Below are 19,487 nucleotides of genomic sequence, written 5' to 3'. Positions count from 1 at the left end.
AAGTTGTCTAATCAATATTAATGAGTCAGAATTCATAAATGTCTACCTGAGAGAATGGCAGAGCAGTAACCTCTGACCTTTCGTCCTGTCTCCCCTGTTTTCTGGGGTTTTGATAGTGACAATTATGGTCGTAACATCCATTTTTATTAAATAAGGAAAGACAAAATCAGGAAAATGAGTCTTGGGTGCACTTGGCTGTGCTGCTTTTGTAAACGTGTATTAACTATTCATATTAACTTTGTTCTGGGCACTGTGCCAGCTGTTTTCCTCATGCTCTATCCTCTAGTCATTGCAAGAACCTACGAGGAAGTAATCTTTACAACTTTCCTGAGGATCAGAGAAGTCAAGTAGCCTGCTCCAAGTTTCACAGTTGCAGGTGGCAGAGTCCTAATCCATCAATAGCTAGATCTAACTATCTATTCACTCCTCAGATATTTTGGAGTGCTTGCTGTATAAATTCTGGAAGATAAGCCATGAGTCCATTCTCCAGCAGTATATAGAATAAAACCATTTGAAGGCAACCTTGTGGATAAATCTACCCCCCCCCCCACCAGTGCTTTTGACTCATTTCCCCCTATACCTGCACCAAACAATAGGATGTCTGTAAAGCTTGTACCTTCAGAGAAGCGGTAACTGCCTGAACCCTGGCTCTCCGGAAGTGGAGTGGCTGCCTGCAGGTGTGTATGTTTTTCACCCAGGCTGGAATCCTGGCTCCTCCTCAGGGAGCTCCAGAAATCCTCAGCCTAAGGTCGATGGCAGTGACGACGTGGAAGCTTTCTGTTCTGGAGAAGCGTCTTAAGGTTCATTACATGACCACATCCTGCCCCAGGAGATTCTCACTTAGTGGCTCAGGGAAGGGACAAGGCCTTGCAAATTAAAAAAAAAACCCAAAACATAAAAACAACAACAAAAACACCTCCATAGGTGATTATGAGCTACAGCTAGAAGTGAGAACCCCTGGAATTGGTTAATCAGATGGGAGTCATTAATCTCTCTGGTTAACAGAAAAAGGTAAAGAACGCCTGACACCAGTGATGGTGGGGGTGATGATAATAATAATAAATAAATTAGTTGAATGAATGAATAAATGAATGCTTCAGTGTAATCTTGGGATTTAAATGCTCCCAGACTATTTGGTTATTTCATTAGAAATAAACATTTCCCTGCCTTTGCTGTGCCACAGTCATGTCAAGAGACCCAGCTCTTTTATGGAAAGTTACAACTTGGGACCTCTGTGTCCCTTACCCATCATTGACTTGCAGCTCTGTGCCCCTTGGTCCATCTTCCCTCCAGGTTTTATTCATATTGCTTCTCGGTGTTCTTTTTTCTATATTTATGCAGTGCTTCATTTGATTGCTTACTTTGGGGTTAGGGGTTGCTCCCCAGCTCTGCTTTTATCTGTATAAGGAATTTCTGCTTCTTCTGTTACATCAGCCTAAATGAACCTGATACCCAGAAGAGGCTGTGACTATCATTTTCCCCACTGCCTATAGGAATCCCTGGTAGAGAAGTTAAGTCAGGAGAGAAGTTCAGTTTAGATGCAGAGAACAACTTTGTAAGAAAGAGCAAGACAGCCGTTTGAGGGGTCTTCATTTTCCTCCAGTTCATAAAAATAAGGGGACACTGTGGATATTTTGCTTAAAAATGAGAGAAAGCACTAAAGACCTTTCCAAGTTCCTTGTTATTATTGATATATTAACATAATGATTAACGTTGCTACTGTGAAAATGATACAGTTAGTTTTTTTTTTTCTGTTGGGTACTAATCCCATCTTCAAATCTTGATGTAGTTGTAGAGGTAGTAGTAATTCCTGTGTAGTGTATGTAAATCTTCAGCATTATTCACATCTACTGGCGCATCAATTCCTTCGTTCCTTCCTTCCTTGCATATATATTTCCAGGAAGCACAAAGATTTGAAGAAAAAAACTATCACCAACACAAAAACAAAAATGAAAACCCCCTTCAACTTTAATGCGTATCTGGCTCAACTAGAAATATAAAGAACTATAATTTTATTGATGTTGCCTAATTTTTTTCATGCTGTTTAAAACTAACATGTTACTATAATTTTGAAAAACATCAGAAAAGTGTAATGCATCCGTTCTTTCAACTTCTGTTATAGGGAAGAACCCTACAACATCTTGATAGTGGAATCTCTGAGTTTAGCATTTCTGCATCAAGACAGAGATGTCTATATAGCATGATGGTAACCAAATCAGGTTTTAGGTAGGGTGATACAGCAACTGGCCCTAAAGGAGAAGAGCCCTCTTCACTATTTTGCTTGCACTGCCCCTGAATGCAGAGGACTGCAATTGAAGGAGCAATATTGTCTGAAGTGAACTTGAACATAATGGCTCATAATAAACAGCAGACTCCATGTATGAAATTTAGTGCAATATTAGCTCTCAAATAAGTGTTAACTTTAAAAATCAGACACAAAAAGAGTTTTGTCTTTTCAAAACACATCCTGGCCATCACTTGAGAGGCAATGCTAGAGCCACACATCTCACTGTGGCTCCATTCCTACCAGAAACATTTTAGTCTGCAGATTCCCAAACAGATTTCCCTTTAAGGCTCCAAAGGGTTTCCTGGCTGTTCAAGTAGTCCTGTTTCTGTATTATAGGCTCAAACTTCACTCCATGCATTAGAATATTAAATTGAAATTGCACAGCATGTTTGGAACTTTGAACCTCATTTGCATTTTGGAATGGCTGTAAAATAAATACAAAGCTTAAAATTATAATTGGAAAGCTGTAAGTTCTTTAAACTGTTGTCATGCTTGAAGCTACTGAATAAAGTGTCTTTGGAAAAATAGCTCCTAATTTCCAGCATTTGTAAGTAACCTCAGTTTGGTTGTATAATTGGACACACCTCCCAACTTCGGTCAATGCAGAGTCATTGTTCTCTGAAAGATAAACACACATTGTAAACTTGGAATTAGTTTAAGGTAATTAATAACAACCTGGAAAAGAAAGGGAGTTATGTGCCATGAAATCTATGACTCTGAAAATTCACAGGTCAACAGATTGGATTTCCTTGTTCTTAAGACCAGCTGTGCACTAAGGAAAGTCACGACTACTTTATTACTCTAGTAGTTAGGCAAATAGGTATGTCTGAAAATCCATTATGTACAGAAAAATATGAAAATCTACAATAAAAATAATCATAAAGGACTATTATTATTATATGGAAAATGATTATTTAGAATATACACACATTTTTCTGATATTGTTAAAGTGTAATTTTCCCCCAGATGATTGAAACATTCCCTAAGCACCAATAGTTTAAAACAGAATACTTTTTGGTAGACGTCTTTTTGGCTCCGGACGCGCAGGTTCAGCGGCCACAGCTCACAGGCCCAGGCGCTCCGCGGCATGTGGGATCCTCCCGGACCGGGGCACGGACCCGCGTCCCCTGCATCGGCAGGCGGACTCTCAACAACTGCGCCACCAGGGAAACCCTGGTAAACATCTTTTAAAATTGATTTACATATTCCTTGTACATTGAATATAATTTAACTTTTTAATGAACCAGTTTGAATGTCAAAATTGAGGGGTTGAGAGTTAAGTGCTATCACCAGAAACAAGGAAACAATATCTCTACCTTTCCCTACTTCCACCCACACCCTGCTCCCCCCAGCCTCCAGCAAAACCCTGCTCTTCCTCCTCATTGCTAAGCATCAAGTCTTGTAGGGCACAGATATGGAAGCTATCTTTGATTCCCTCCCCTGCCATTCGATCAACAAGCTATCTGAATGTCCCTTGAAATGCCCACTCTTTTCCTTCACCAATGACCCTACTATAGTTCAGGCCATTAATATCTCTTAGCTAGAGGGAAGGAAGAGTTTTCTAAATGGTCTTCTTGTCTTTATGTGGTCTGACCACCCTGAAGTCCATTCTCCATTTTCTAGCCAGAGTGATCCTTATAAAAAAGGACATCTGATCTAATCACTACTTTGTTTAGAACCCTTTAATGGCTTCCTATTACTCTCAGAATAAAAGCCAACTCCTTAACGTGGCCTTCTTAGAGGCCCTTCATGGTTCAGTCCCTATTACCTCTGTTTTTTTTTTTTGTTGTTCTTCTTGATCTAGTCATGTCTGATAGATTGTTAAAATCTCCCACTCAGAGAGCGGGTTTGTCAGTTTCTCTTTGTAATTTTTCTTTCTGTAATTGAAAGCTATGTTATTAGGTACATTTGACTTTTGGTACTGACCCTCTTTATTTTTATTAATACATTTGGTTTAAAAGACTTTATTTGGTCTGATATTAATAATGCTTCATTGACTTTCTTTTTGACAGCATTTTGATAATTTCTTTTTTTATCCCTTTATATCCAATATTTCTGTGGTTTAGTTTTGTTTTTTGCTAGTGTTACATACCTGAATATTATTTTAAACCAGTCTGATAATCTGTCTTTTAGTAACTAATTTAAATCTGTTTAGTTATTGTGCTTGCTGTTATTAGAATTTAATTTTACTATTCTATTTAATTTGTGTGTTTTGTTTGACGTGTCTTTTTCTTCTTATTTCTCCTTTCTTGCCTTCTATTGAAGGATCAGTTTTCCATATCAAATATCCTCATCCCTTGCTACTCTTTTCTCTCTGAATGTTTAGAAGCTCTAGATCAGTTTTTTATTAATATAAAATATCTTATAGACAAAGTATTCAGACAGTTATTATTTATATTCCTCTTCCAAACATAACAAAGACCGTAGCATCTTTTAACTACCCACTGTAACCATTTCTTTCCTTTTCTTTTAAACACTAAAGTAGCTATTATTATTATTTTTATTGAAATATAGTTGATTTACAATATTGTGTTAGTTTCAGGCGTACAGCAAAGTGATTCAGTTATATATTTTTTTTCAGATTATTTTCCATTATAGGTTGTTATAAGATATTGAACATAGTTCCCTGTGTTATATAGTAAATCCTTGTTGCTTATCTATTTTATGTATGGTAGCTTGTATCTGTTAATCCCATACTCCTTAAGTAGCTATTTTTAATTCTACCATCACATTTTGTTAATTTCTTCCCTCACTAGTATCTTTTGTATCTTATGCTTTCCCTCTGGGCTTAATTTTCTCATTGGGGGAAGTACATTCTTTAACAGTTCTTCTGGTGTAGGTCTGTGGGTGGAAAACTCCCTTGCCTTTTATGATTGAAAATGTCTTTGTTTTGCCCTCTCCCTGAAATGGCAGTTTATCTGGAAATCAAATTCTTGGTTGATAGTGTTCCATTCAATACTTGGAGAAAACTCAATTGTTTTCTTGTTTCTGTGGTTGCTTTTGAGAACTCTGGTTATAGTTCCTTTGTAAATAATCAGTGGTTTCCCTTTGGTGACTTGAGATTTTATCTTTATCCGTATTACTCTGTTGTTTCACTATAGTGAGAAAAGTGTTCCTTTACTCTTATTTACCTTGCTCAGTACATATGGTGTTCTGATGTTTTGATTAGAAAATCTTCAGTCATTTCTTTCTTCTTTTTTAAAGTATAGCTTATCCACTCTTCTCTTCAGTTTTTCCTTCTGGAACTCCTATGAGACATATGTTGAAGCCACTCAATATAACCCCATGAATCTGAATGATTTTTCACATTTTGAAATCTCTTTATTTTTCTATATTATGTTCTGGGTGAATTCTTCTGAGTGAATTCTTCTATACTATGTTCTGGGCGAATTACTTTTTCTCTTCAACTTTGGCCAGCTCCAGGGTTAACCCCATGTATTGACTTTTTAAAAAATTTCAATGACCAGATTTTTATTTTCAAGATTTCTATCAGTTTTTTGCCATATTTACCTTATTTACCTGTTCTTTATTCAGCTTATCTGTTTCCTAATTTCTTTTCTTTTTAAAATGAGTGCTATGCCTTCATTGATCGCTTTGAGAATGCAAAAATATTAATTAAAAAAATCTTTGTTACACAGTACCATAGAGTTAATTTTATCTGGAGTAAGTTCATATTCTGAGTGTTCATTTTGTTAGCAATCTTTCTTAGTATTAGACATCTGAATGTCTTTGGAATTTGCTGGTCAGGATCATTTTGAGTGGAAAGGTTCTATTTGTTTTTTTCTGTCTTATTTTAATTTAGTGTGCTTTTTTTTTCCCCCTCTCACCCTCTTTGTGCTCACCCCTCCAGGCTCAGTGATTTTTTATTTTATTTTATTATTATTATTATTTTGCGGTACACGGGCCTCTCACTGTCGTGGCCTCTCCCGTTGCGCAGCACAGACTCCAGACGCGCAGTCTCAGCGGCCATGGCTCACGGGCCCAGCCGCTTTGCGGCATGTGGGATCTTCCTGGACCAGGGCACGAACCTGCGTCCCCTGCATCGGCAGGCGGACTCTCAACCACTGCGCCACCAGGGAAGCCCAGGGAAGCCCATGTTCAATCCTTTCAATTTTAGGTCTTCTCCCCACTTTTGTCCCTGGCCCAAGCCTGTTGGTGGCCTGAAAGAGTGGGCTCCTTCTGGTTCCCGATCCTTTACGCTTGTGAAACTACTGGTGCTTCACATACTACAGGCAGCCACAGCACCTCCATGCAAAGACACGCTGTGTATTAGTCAAGACTTTACATTGCAAGCCACAGAAACTAATTCTGACTGCAAAAGAAATTTATAGGCTTCTGTAACTGAGAGGTTCAAAGGATGAACTAGCCTTAGATATGGCTGGGTTCAGAGCAGAAGCAGATTTACTATGAGCCCAGGGAAGCTGAAGCTTCTGGCTTCCTCATTGCTTGGCCCTGTCTTAGGCACTGGGAGAGAGTAATGTGTTTCCATAGTCATATGTTTTTCTGAAATTTAAAAATTTCACTTTCCCCCTTCAAGAGTATTGGGGGTTTAGGGCCAGGCAAGCGATTTATTGGAAGAGTAAAGCAGGGAAGTTTCTGGATAAGTGGCAAGAACAAACAGCTGTGGATGCCTGTGCATGTTCTGCTCCCTATGTTGGAACACCACCCTTCTTCCCTGCTGGTTAATTAAAGGCTCAGCTCAGGTGGCACTTGATCTAGGAACCTTCCTTGACACATGCCCAATCTCCCTCCCTTCACTCTGGTGCCCTTTCAGTGAACACATGAGCCCCTGGGGCTTTAGTCTAACAGCACTCTTCCCTGTCAGGTAATTGTCAGTGCTCATTTACCACCCCACACAAGACTTCGAGTTCACTAAGATAGGGATTCTGACTTCTCCAAACTTCTAGCACCTAGTAGAGGCTGTATCACACAGTACCCTTCAACAAATGTGTCTTTTATAAGCAAATGAGCCTTAAATACTTTGGCTCAGAGAGACAGGTGAGGATTTTTGGCTCTCCTGACTTACCATGGAGCTGAAGTGAGAGTTTCATAACATTGAACTTAGGTTATCCCTGACCTGTAGGAAAAAAGCTTTACAGAAGAATGCAAGAGTGGAAAGAGCAGGGCCAGAGCTTGGTTATTTTTCTACACATTTAGGGGTCATGTCTTTGGGATATTTGGGAACCAGTTGAAACTAAGAAGGAACAAGTCATGTAAGTAAATCAAAAGCCTCTTTTTGCATACCAGCTGTATTTTTTTTCTCTAGCATATGACTTCAGTTTCACTTAAAACAGAGCTAGATGGTGTGTGTGTGTGTGTGTGTGTGTGTAATAGGTGTTAAACTGTTTCGATAATAGAAAAGTTAACGTATGATTGAACAAATACAAATAACTTTTGCATTGTAATACATAAGTGTATCCCAGTAATGGTCCTATAAATCTGAAATATGTCGGGGTAGATTTTGTTTTGTTAGGAATTGAACAATTCCTATTTCCTAAAATATTAATTAATTTACATGGATTTATAAAAGGGAAATTACCACTTTATCTGCCACTTTGGAATCCTGTCTATACCATTGATCAAAGCACAGCTACTCCTTGAAAATGAAATATTCTCTTTGTACTGTCTAGAATGAGATACGTCCCTATTACACGTATATATGAAAAAAATGTATATTTCATGTACTTTCTGATTTCTGTTGATTGCCCTCAGACATGTTCATCTTGATACAACTGAGTCCACCTATTTGAAATCTGACCTTAACTTTCTCAAGTATCACTTTATTTAAAAATTATTTATTTAATTATAAAAGTAACACAAACAGAACACATGGGGAAAAACTATATATAATACCAACATCTTAACACAACAGCTATAATCTTTTTCAAATTTCAACTTGCTTTTAAAAACCAACAAAACAATACTAATTCTTTTTTTTTTTGCGGTACACGGGCCTCTTACTGTTGTGGCCTCTCCCGTTGCGGAGCACAGGCTCCTGACTCGCAGGTTCAGCGGCCATCGCTCACGGGCCCAGCCGCTCCACGACATGTGGGATCTTCCCAGACCAGGCCACAAATCCGTGTCCCCTGCATCGGCAGGCGGACTCTCAACCACTGCGCCACCAGGGAAGCCCCTAATACTAATTCTTTTAAAACTCATTTGAGAGGGCCCTAGTCTCTAGAAGGGAATATACACACGCACACACACACACACACACACACACACTTTTTGATGCTTGTGTAGGATTATAATAACTGATAGCATCATCAAGGGCCTTAGAATTGCAGACTGCATTTGGACATCTGCAATAACCTCTAATTTAAATAATATTTTTACTCTCCTGAAGGAAAAATGAATTTTGCAAAACAGGCAAGGGCAAGAAAGGAAAGGACACAGATAAGTCTTCTCCACTGGTTATGAGGTTGAGCCTGCTTAAGTCATGCTTGTCAACTAGGTTAAGGCAGGTTTCATGATCGATATTTCTGTGGTTAACAATTTGGTGTCAACCTAGATAACATTTACCTTTCAAGGCTTATGTAACTTGCTATTTCATTCAGATGTCAATATTTATTTCCCCTGATCTTTCCATGGAAATTAATGACCTCAGTAGTTGGAAACCCAAGTGTTTCTCTTCCTTTGGCTTACAGAGAGGCTCAGCATTAGAAACTTATTCATAAAATTGGCACACTTTATAAAGACACATTGGGAAGGCAGGGAATTTCTTATACCTACTTTTCACAAGTGTCCAACAAAAATTTCATTTTGGACTGGGCTGCCAGCCTGACTGGGTGAGAGGTGGCACCTAACATTTTTATCTCTTTATTTGGTGAATCAATGACAATGACTTCTTTGGCATATGGTAGATAGTGAGATATGCAGAGCTTCTGGAAATACTGCAGACCGGAATTGTACTTCGAATTGTGCCAGTGAAGATGAGGATTTTTGCTTGATTTTTAACTAAGGCTGACCTTTTGTCCCTGCCGCTGAAGGGACTGCTCTCCAACTCCCAGTCATCACTAAGGATATGTAGAGGCACTGACATCTTATCAAACAAGTGAGAATATTTGAAATTTTTTGGACTTAATCACAACATGGTTCTTAAGATTATGGATAACAGAATCAACTCAGGGTGCTTTTAAGCCTGAATTTAAACAGCATTGTTGTCTTTTTGGATTTTAGCACCTTCTCTTTCATACTTATCTCTTTTATGGGAGGAGTGGTGGTGAGGAGTGTGATGATGGGAGAACGTCTTCCAGAAACTGAACCACGAGGAAGCTGTTGTCCTGTAGGGTCATATGGGCTGCTGTCAGAGACACCTCAGCCAGGAAACCTAACCTGAAGGTCGCCATTTTATTCTTAACACAGAGCCTGGCACACGGTTGCTGCTCAGTAGAGATGACTCGAGCTTCGGGTGCCCAACGACGTGCACATAGGCTGTAAGGAAGAAGTTGGAGACTCAGTCGTTGAGCCCTAGGGACCAATGGTCCATAACTGAAGACACGATCTCCACAAAGCAATATTAAACGTTAACCTTGGCCGTCAGATCCCTTTAGTCCTAGCAACCCTTGGATTGCAGCGAAGCCTTCGGGACCTGAGCCTCCCCGCCCTCCCCGCCCTCCCCGCCCCCAACCTCGCCAACGCCGGGTCAATCCCACGAACTGGCGATGCCGAAGCCTGGCACCGGTGAAGTTATCAGTGAAGCGCGAACGGTCGACCTTCTCCCATCACGTGCCCAGACGCCGGCTGCAGGACGCTTCCGGGGGTCGCGCAGCCGACGGGCGGGAGAGCGGGCGCTGGAGCCCGCAGCAGCACCGCGAGGCCGGAGCGCGGGCCGGGCCGGGTGGGGCGGGGAAGGGGCGGGGGCGGCGGCGGCGAGGCCGGGAGCGTGCGCGCGCACCTCACACTCCGCCGCTCGGGGACGCCCACTCGCGAGTCGGGGCCGGAGGCAGGCCCGAGCCATCCGCCCCACCCCCGCACGCCGGCTCCCCTCAGGAGTGTGCCCAACGGGTGTCGGCAGTCGGCTGCTCTGCGCCCTCCCGGCCTAGGGAGCCACGGGACGAGGACCGGGCCGCAGCCCCGCACCGCGTGGACGCGCTGCCTCTCCCGCAGCCGTCGCCGCCACCACCAGAGCGAGCGGCTGCGAGCGACCGGAGGTTGCGCCGCGGGGGCCCCCACGGCGGCCAGGGAGGAAGGAGACGCAGCTGACCTCTGCCCGCCCAAGGCGCGACTGCTCTCGCGAGCCCAGGGCCGCCGCCACCCCCGGGCTGAGCGAGGAATGAGCAGGCGCCTGCCCCGGGTTTTCGGACAGGGGGGCCGCGGCTTTGCTTCTTCCCACGCCGCGGGGTCGCGGAGGCTCGGTCGCCGCGGCCGGGCACGGCGGGGTCAGAAGCGGCCTCGCTCTGGGAGCCGGCGCCTGGGTTAACTTAACCCGCTGCCGAGAGGAGGAGGAGGAGCCGAGCGGGGGCGGCCGCAGCGCCTCCCCTCCCCCCGCTCACGCCGGGGCTTCTCAGTGGCCGCGGAGGAGGAAGTTCCGCTCCCTGATAGACCCGAGCGGTAGCGACAGCGGCCGCGGCGGCCGCGGCTGGGAGGGCGCAGGTATTTTGGACGCGGATGCCCTTCGCGCCAGCCGTCGGGGGAGCAGCGTCGGAGCCCGGGGACAGCGTCGGGAGGCGCGGGCGTCCGAGCCCTCCTTCCTGCTTTTCGCCCAGCGCGGCTGCTTCGGTTTCCCGGCGAGGCGGGTGACCCTCCTCCCGGTTGACTGACTTCCAAGAAGCCCCTTGTTTTTCCACCACTGAGGTTCAGAGATTCTGCAATCGAAGCATCCGAGGAGCTCAAGTGAACCTTCTACAGCTCCTTGGATCACGTCAGGCTCCCTTTTGGGGCGGGAAACCACGTTGGAGCATCTCCCAGAGGTTCAGGAATGGAAGAACCCACCTTGCATCCTCAGTGCGGTGTTGCTTGTCTGATCTACCCTTAGGAATGGAGAGGAGACTTGTAATCACCCGGTGAGGTACTGAGAGCCAGATGGCAAAGAAAGTATCACAGGACTGAAACTAATGATCGTTTGGGGGCCACACTCATTTCTGCATGTAATTGGATGAGCGTGAAAGAGGTGCCCTGTTGAAACGCACAGCAGTCCTTTAAGAGGAGGAAAATTGAGTTTCCCCATTTTTGCCAGGATTCTGAAGACTGTTCAATGTATCGTACATTTGATGTAAGATGAGAACTTTATAAAATATTCTGCCCAAGAGCGTAAACGATGACTACCCCAGCGCTGCTACCCCTCTCTGGACGAAGGATACCACCTCTGAACCTGGGGCCGCCTTCCTTCCCGCATCACAGGGCTACCTTGAGACTTTCTGAGAAGTTTATCCTCCTCCTTATTCTAAGTGCCTTCATCACCCTGTGTTTTGGGGCATTCTTCTTCCTTCCAGACTCTTCAAAACACAAACGTTTTGATCTGGGTTTGGAAGATGTGTTAATTCCTCATGTAGATGCCGGCAAAGGGGCTAAAAACCCTGGAGTCTTCCTGATCCATGGACCAGATGAACATAGACACAGGTTTGTTTATTTCAGAAGTTCTGGTATTAACATTTGGCAGAGCAAGGTATGGTTTATTGCATCAAATCTGTCATTTTTTTGGCAGTAAAATGTAACTTTCCCTGAGTCGTGAGAGTTGTATTTTTACACAACTAGTTAAATAGAATCATAAACTGGAAGGACACCTAGAGCCCCATCCAAAGTTCAGCTCCTTCCTTTTATGTAGGAGGAGTGTTTGTGCTCAGGGTTGTTGTGTCTGATGTGAACAATTGGGAATGGAGGTATGAAGACTTAACCTGAAGAAATAGTGACATATGCTGCGCCTTCATTTATTAAGAATGTGTTGCATTCAATTATTGTGCCACCCTGTGAAATAGATCCATGGAATCCTGACATCTTCTCTGGGTTTGTTCTCTCCCAAAGGGCTCTCATCTCTGGCTGGTAGTTAAAGCTTAGTAGTGAATCTTAGCTTTTTAGAAAGACAAACACAGGCACAATAGATGTGTTTTGGTACTCTGTGGAATCAGTTAAGTTAAAGAGATCACTGAATCTTAAGTCACTCACTTTGTGACTCTTGTAGACAAGGTTTGGTTATGTTTTAAAATTTAATTTTTTTTTTTTCTCCTAAATGTGAAAGATGGAGTGTATCGAATAACTCTTAGAATTTGCTTGATTAAAGGGTTCACATTCTTTAAAATCAGTAAATCCGAAGTGAGCTCTTGGGAGAATATGGGCAAATTAGTATAAAATGGGAGCTCTAGTTACAGTCTCTTTAAATCATTTATGTAATTTGTATCAAAAGAATCTGGGCAAGTAGTTTGCTTTCTTCAAACCTGCAGTATATATATATTTTTAACCTGCTAAACCTTTCTCCTTTTTTCTCTATTTCTTAAAATAATTTTTGAGCATGTAAAAAAATCATATGTTTTAGTTCTGTTCTCAACTGATGCTGTAAGTTTTCATCATGCACGAGGTTTTTGAAAAAGCTTGTGTTCAAATGTTATCCTAAGTTAAATACTTTAGAAAAATGCACTGTTGTAATGAGAGCTGGTTTTTCCTTTTTCTCAGTCTAGTTAATTTGTTCTTTGCTTGCTGTTTCTTTGACTTTGGGCTGAACCTTATGGAGTAATTACTTCTAAAATTGTTTCATATCATTCGTCTGTAACCAAATTAATTTGAAATTTTTGCCATCATTTTCAACTTCTGTACTCTTTTCATTTGTTTCTTTTATTTTGCCCTTTGCTCTTTGTGACTTCAAGAAAAATCTGATATAATCTGTGAAATAACGTTGCTGAAAAATTAACACTGAAAGTACTGTTTTCCTTGAAAACCTTATTTCCCATGTTATTTATAATGATAAGTATTTTTTTTTATAAAAAGATGTTAAGACTGACTTCAGAGCTCTTTGAAGTCATGAATTAACTTTATTTAACTCTTATAAGTTGTCTGTCATATACTTAACAATTTACTTTATATTTTGTGTGGTCTAAAGGTTAAAAAATATGGCACTTTCTAGTTTAAAAACATTCACATAGAAAAATTCTTTGTTAAGTGGAATTTAAATTTCAAATTTGAATGAAAATACATATATGTCCATTTTTTTCACATTTAAAAAAATCTGCTTAAATCTCTTAAAACAAGAATTCTAAAATTTATATAGCCCTTGAATACATATGCTTCTGTTTCGCTGTACAAGACTGTTGGATACTGTTGGATCCCGGAGTTTGGAGTGAGAGATTGGTCATTGAGTTTTCTTAACAAGGGATGGTGAGTGAGCCAAATTCTGGGTTTTGGGTAGTAAGAGTCTGGATACATGTGAGAACTTACTCAAATTTATTTGGTTCCTGAGTTTTGGAAGGCAAGAATTCAGATAGAGTTCAGGTATTGAGGGATCCCTGTATTAACTTTGTGTATATTTTATGTGGTTATGTCAGTTTATTTTTTTTAAACATCTTCATTGGAGTATAATTGTTTTACAATGGTGTGTTAGTTTCTGCTGTATAAAAAAGTGAATCAGCTATACATATACGTAGAACCCCATATCTCCTCCCTCTTGCGTCTCCCTCCCTCCCTCCCTATCCCACCCCTCTAGGTGGACATGAAGCACCAAGCTGATCTCCCTGTGCTATGTGGCTGCTTCCCACTAGCTATCTGTTTTACATTTGGTAGTGTATATATGTCCATGCCACTCTTTCACTTCGTCCCAGCTTACCTTTCTCCCTCCCATGTCCTCAAGTCCATTCTCTTATGTCTGCGTCTTTATTCCTGTACTGCTTCTAGGTTCTTCTGAACCATTTTTTTTTTTTAGATGCTATATATATGTGTTAGCATACAGTATTTGTTTTTCTTTTTCTGATTCACTTCACTCTGTAGTCCATCCATCTTACTACAAATAACTCAGCTTCGTTTCTTTTTATGGCTGAGTAATATTCCATTGTACGTATGTGCCACATCTTCTTTATCCATTCATCTGTCGATGGACACTTAGGTTGCTTCCATGTCCTGGCTATTGTAAATAGAGCTGCAATGAACACTGTGGTACATGACTCTTTGAATTATGGTTTTCTCAGGGTATACACCCAGTAGTGGGATTGCTGGGTCGTATGGTAGTTCTATTTTTAGTTTTTTAAGGAACCTCCATACTGTTTTCCATAGTGGCTGTACCAATTTACATTCCCACCAACAGTGCAAGAGGGTTCTCTTTTCTCCACATCATCTCCAGCATTTACTGTTTGTAGATTTTTTGATGATGGCCATTCTGACCGGTGTGAGGTGATACCTTACTGTAGTTTTGATTTGCATTTCTCTAATGATTAGTGATACATCCTTCTCTAATGATTAGTTAAACATCCTTTCATGTGTTTGTTGGCAATCTGTATGTCTTCTTTGGAGAAATGTCTGTTTAGGTCTTCTGCCACTTTTGGATTGGGTTGTTTGTTTTTTGATATTGAGCTGCATGAACTGCTTGTATATTTTGGAGATGAATCCTTTGTCAGTTGCTTCGTTTGCAAATATTTCCTCCCATTCTGAGGTTGTCTTTTGGTCTTGTTTATGGTTTCCTTGGCTGTGCAAAAGCTTTGAAGTTTCATTAGGTCCCATTTGTTTATTTTTGTTTTTATTTCCGTTTCTCCAGGAGGTGGGTCAAAAAGGATCTTGCTGTGATTTATGTCAAAGAGTGTTCTTTCTATGTTTTCCTGTAAGAGTTTTATAGTGTATGGCCTTACATTTAGGTCATTAATCTATTATGAGTTTATTTTTATGTATGGTGTTCGGGAGTTTTCTAACTTCATTCTTTTACATGTAGCTGTCCAGTTTTCCCAGCACCACTTATCGAAGAGGCCGTCTTTTCTCCATTGTATATTCTTGCCTCCTTTATCAAAGATAAGGTGACCACAGGTGTGTGGGTTTATCTCTGGGCTTTCTATCCTGTTCCATTGATCTATATTTCTGTTTTTGTGCCAGTACCATACTGTCTTGATTACTGTAGCTTTGTAGTACAGTTTGAAGTTGGGGAGCCTGATTCCACCAGCTCTGTTTTACTTTCTCAAGATTGCTTTGGCTATTCGGGGTCTTTTGTGTTTCTATACAAATTGTGAAATTTTTTTGTTCTACTTCTGTGAAAAATGCCGTTGGTAGTTTGATAGGGATTGCATTGAATGTGTAGATTGCTTTGGGTAGTATAGTCATTTTCACAATGTTGAGTCTTCCAATACAAGAACATGGTATATCTCTCCATCTGTTTGTATCATCTTTAATTTCTTTCATCAGTGTCTTATAGTTTTCTGCATACAGGTCTTTTGTCTCCTTAGGTAGGTTTATTCCTAGGTATTTTATTCTTTTTGTTGCAATGGTAAATGGGAGTATTTCCTTAATTTCTCTTTCAAATTTTTCATCATTAGTGTATAGGAATGCAAGAAATTTCTGTGCATTAATTTTATATCCTGCTACATTACCAAATTTATTGATTAGCTCTAGTAGTTTTCTGGTAGCATCTTTAGGATTCTCTATAGTATCATGTCATCTGCAAACTGTGACAGTTTTACTTCTTTTCCAAATTGGATTCCTTTTATATGTTTTTCTTCTCTGATTGCTTTGGCTAAAACTTCCAAGACTGTGTTGAATAATAGTGGTGAGCATGGGCAACCTTGTCTTGTTCCTGATCTTATTGGAAATGGTTTCAGTTTTTCACCATTGAGAATGATGTTGGCTGTGGGTTTGTCGTATATGGCCTTTATTATGTTGAGGTAAGTTCCCTCTATACCTACTTTCTGGAGGGTTTTTATCATAAGTGGGTGTTGAATTTTGTCAGAAGCTTTTTCTGCATTTATTGAGATGGTCATTTGGTTTTTCTTCTTCAGTTTGTTAATATGGTTTATCACATTGATTGATTTGCATGTATTGAAGAATCCTTGCATTCCTGGATGATGATCATGGTGTATGATCCTTTTAATGTGCTGTTGGATTCTGTTTGCTAGTGTTTTGTTGAGGATTTTTGCATCTATGTTCATCAGTGATGTTGGCCTGTAGTTTTTTCTTTTTTTGTGACATCTTTGTCTGGTTTTGATATCAGGGTGATGGTGGCCTCGTAGAATGAGTTTGGGAGTGTTTCTCCCTCTGCTGTATTTTGGAAGAGTTGAGAAGGATGGGTGTTAGCTCTTCTCTAAATGTTTGATAAAGTTTGCCTGTGAATCCATCTGGTCCTGGGCTTTTGTTCGTTGGAAGATTTTTAATCACAGTTTCAATTGCAGTGCTTGTGATTGGTCTGTTTATATTTTCTGTTTCTTCCTGGTTCAGTCTCAGAAGGTTGTGCTTTTCTAAGAATTTTGTCAATTTCTTCCAGGTTGTCCATTTTATTCACATATAGTTGCTTGCAGTAATCTCTCATGATCCTTTATATTTCTGTGGTGTCAGTTGTTACTTCTCCTTTTTCATTTCTACTTCTATTGATTTGAGTCTTCTCATTTTTTTTCTTGATGATTCTGGCTAATGGTTTATCAATTTTGTTTATCTTCTCAAAGAACCAGCTTTTAGTTTTATTCATCTTTGCTGTCGTTTCCTTCATTTCCTTTTCATTTATTTCTGATCTGATCTTTATGATTTCTTTCCTTCTGCTAACTTTGAGGTTTTTTTGTTCTTCTTTCTCTAATTGCTTTAGGTGTAAGGTTAGGTTATCTGAGATGTTTCTTGTTTCTTGAGGTAGGATTGTATTGCTATAAACTTCCTTCTTAGAACTGCTTTTGCTGCATCCCATAGGTTTTGGGTCGTCATGTTTTCATTGTCATTTGTTTCTAGGTATTTTTTTATTTCCTCTTAGATTTCTTTGGTGATCTCTTGGTTATTTAGTAGTGTATTGTTTAACCTCCCTGTGTTTGTATTTTTTACAGATTTTTTCTTGTAATTGATATCTAGTGTCATAGGACTGTGGTCAGAAAAGATACTTCATACAATTTCAATTTTCTTAAATTTACCAAGGCTTGATTTGTGTCCCAAGGTATGGTCTATCCTGGGGAATGTTCCATGAGCACTTGAGAAAAATGTGTGTTCTGTTGTTTTTGGCTGGAATGTCCTATAAATATCAATTAAGTCCATTTTGTTTAATGTATCATTTAAAGCTTGTGTTTCTTATTTATTTTCATTTTGGATGATCTGCCCATTGGTGAAAATGGGGTGTTAAAGTCCCCTACTATGATTGTGTTACTGTCGATTTCCCCTTTTATGGCTGTTAGCATTTGCCTTATGTATTGAGGTGCTCCTATGTTGGGTGCATAAATATTTACAATTGTTGTATCTTCTTCTTGGATTGATCCCTTGATCATTATGTAGTGTCTTTTTTTGTCTCTTGTAATTGTTTTTATTTTAAAGTCTATTTTGTCAGATATGAGAATTGCTACGCCAGCTTTCTTTTGGTTTCCATTTGCATGGAATATCTTTTCCCATCCCCTCACTTTCAGTCTGCATGTGTCCCTACGTCTGAAGTGGCTCTCTTGTAGACGGCATATATATGGGTCTTGTTTTTGTATGCATTCAGCCAGTCTGTGTATTTTGGTGGGAGCATTTAATCCATTTACATTTAAGGTAGTTATCAATATGTATGTTCCTATTACCATTTTCTTAATTGGTTTGGGTTTGTTATTGCAGGTCTTTTCCTCCTCTTGTGTTTCCTGCCTAGAGAAGTTCCTTTAGCATTTGTTGTAAAGCTGGTTTGGTGGTGCTGAATTCTGTTAGCTTTCGCTTGTCTGTAAAGGTTTTAGTTTCTCCATCAAATCTGAATGAGATCCTTGCTGGGTAGAGTAATCTTGGTTGTAGGTTTTTTCCCTTTCATCCCTTTAAATATATCCTGCCACTCCCTTCTGGCTTGCGGAGTTTCTCCTGAAAGATCAGCTGTTAACCTTATGGGGATTCCCTTGTATGTTATTTGTTGCTTTTCCCTTGCTGCTTTTAATATGTTTTCTTTGAATTTAGTTTTTGATAGTTTGATTAATATGTGTCTTGACGTGTTTCTCCTTGGATTTATCCTGTATGGGACTCTGCGCTTCCTGGACTTGATTGACTATTTCCCTTCCCATTTTAGGGATGTTTTCAACTACAAACTCTTCAAATATTTTCTCAGTTCTTTTCTTTTTCTCTTCTTTTTCTGAGACCCTATAATTCGTATGTTGGTGCGTGTAATGTTGTCCCAGAGGTCTCTGAGACTGTCCTTAGTTCTTTTCATTCTGTTTTTTTCATTCTGCTCTGTGGTAGTTATTTCCACTATTTTACCTTCCAGATCACTTATCCTTTCTTCTGCCTCAGTTATTCTCGATTGATTTCTATTTTTTATTTATTTATTTATTTTTTTGCTGTACGCGGGCCTCTCACTGTTGCGGCCCCTCCCGTTGCGGAGCACAGGCCCTGGACGCGCATGCTCAGCGGCCATGGCTCGTGGGCCCAGCCGCTACACGGCATGTGGGATCTTCCCGGACTGGGGCATGAACCCGTGTCCCCTGCATTGGCAGGCGGACTCTCAACCTCTGCGCCACCAGGGAAGCCCTCAATTGATTTCTTCTAGAGAATTTTTAGTTTCATTCATTGTGCTGTTCATCATTGTTTGTGTGCTCTTTAGTTCTTCTAGGTCCTTGTTAAACGTTTCTTGTATTTTCTCTGTTCTATTTCCAAGATTTTGGATCATCTTTACTATCATTACTCTGAATTCTTTTTCAGGTAGACTGCCTGTTTCTTCTTCATTTGTTTGGTCTGTTGGGTTTTTACCTTGGTCTTTTCATCCGCTGCATATTTCTGTGTCTTTTCCTTTTGCTTAACTTACTGTGTTTGGGGTGTCCTTTTTTCAGGCAGCAGGTTCGTAGTTCCCGTTGTTTTTGCTGTCTGCCCCCAGTGGGTAAGGTTGGTTCAGTGGGTTGTGTAGGCTTCCTGGTGGAGGGGACTGGTGCCTGTGTTCTGGTGGATGAGGCTGGATCTTGTCTTTGTGGTGGGCAGGACCACGTCCAGTGGTGTGTTTTGGGGTGTCTGTGAACTTACTACGGTTTTAGGCAGCGTCTGTGCTAATGGGTGGGATTGTGTTCCTGTCTTGCTAATTGTTTGGCATAGGGGGTCCAGCATTGTAGCTTGCTGGTCGTTGAGTAGAGCTGTGTCAGCATTGAGATAGAGATCTCTGGTAGAGGTT

The 19,487-nt window shown here is 40.7% G+C and overlaps 1 protein-coding gene across 1 annotated transcript in view; it reads left to right on the top strand.

The window, feature by feature from the left end:
• The first annotated feature begins 10,796 nt into the window (after positions 1 to 10,796).
• MAN1A2 (mannosidase alpha class 1A member 2) overlaps positions 10,797 to 19,487 on the top strand; it is a 162,477-nt gene continuing 153,786 nt past the window's right edge. Inside the window, exon 1 of the mRNA XM_082663946.1 lies at positions 10,797 to 11,848. Coding sequence (XP_082520072.1) covers positions 11,547 to 11,848 — 302 coding nt within the window. The 5' untranslated portion in view covers positions 10,797 to 11,546. The remainder of the gene's footprint in view (positions 11,849 to 19,487) is intronic.

Source organism: Grampus griseus (genome assembly GCF_964374135.1).
Source record: "Grampus griseus genome assembly, chromosome: 1".
NCBI classification, from domain to species: Eukaryota; Metazoa; Chordata; class Mammalia; order Artiodactyla; family Delphinidae; genus Grampus; species Grampus griseus.
This window is presented reverse-complemented; position numbering and strand designations above follow the sequence as displayed.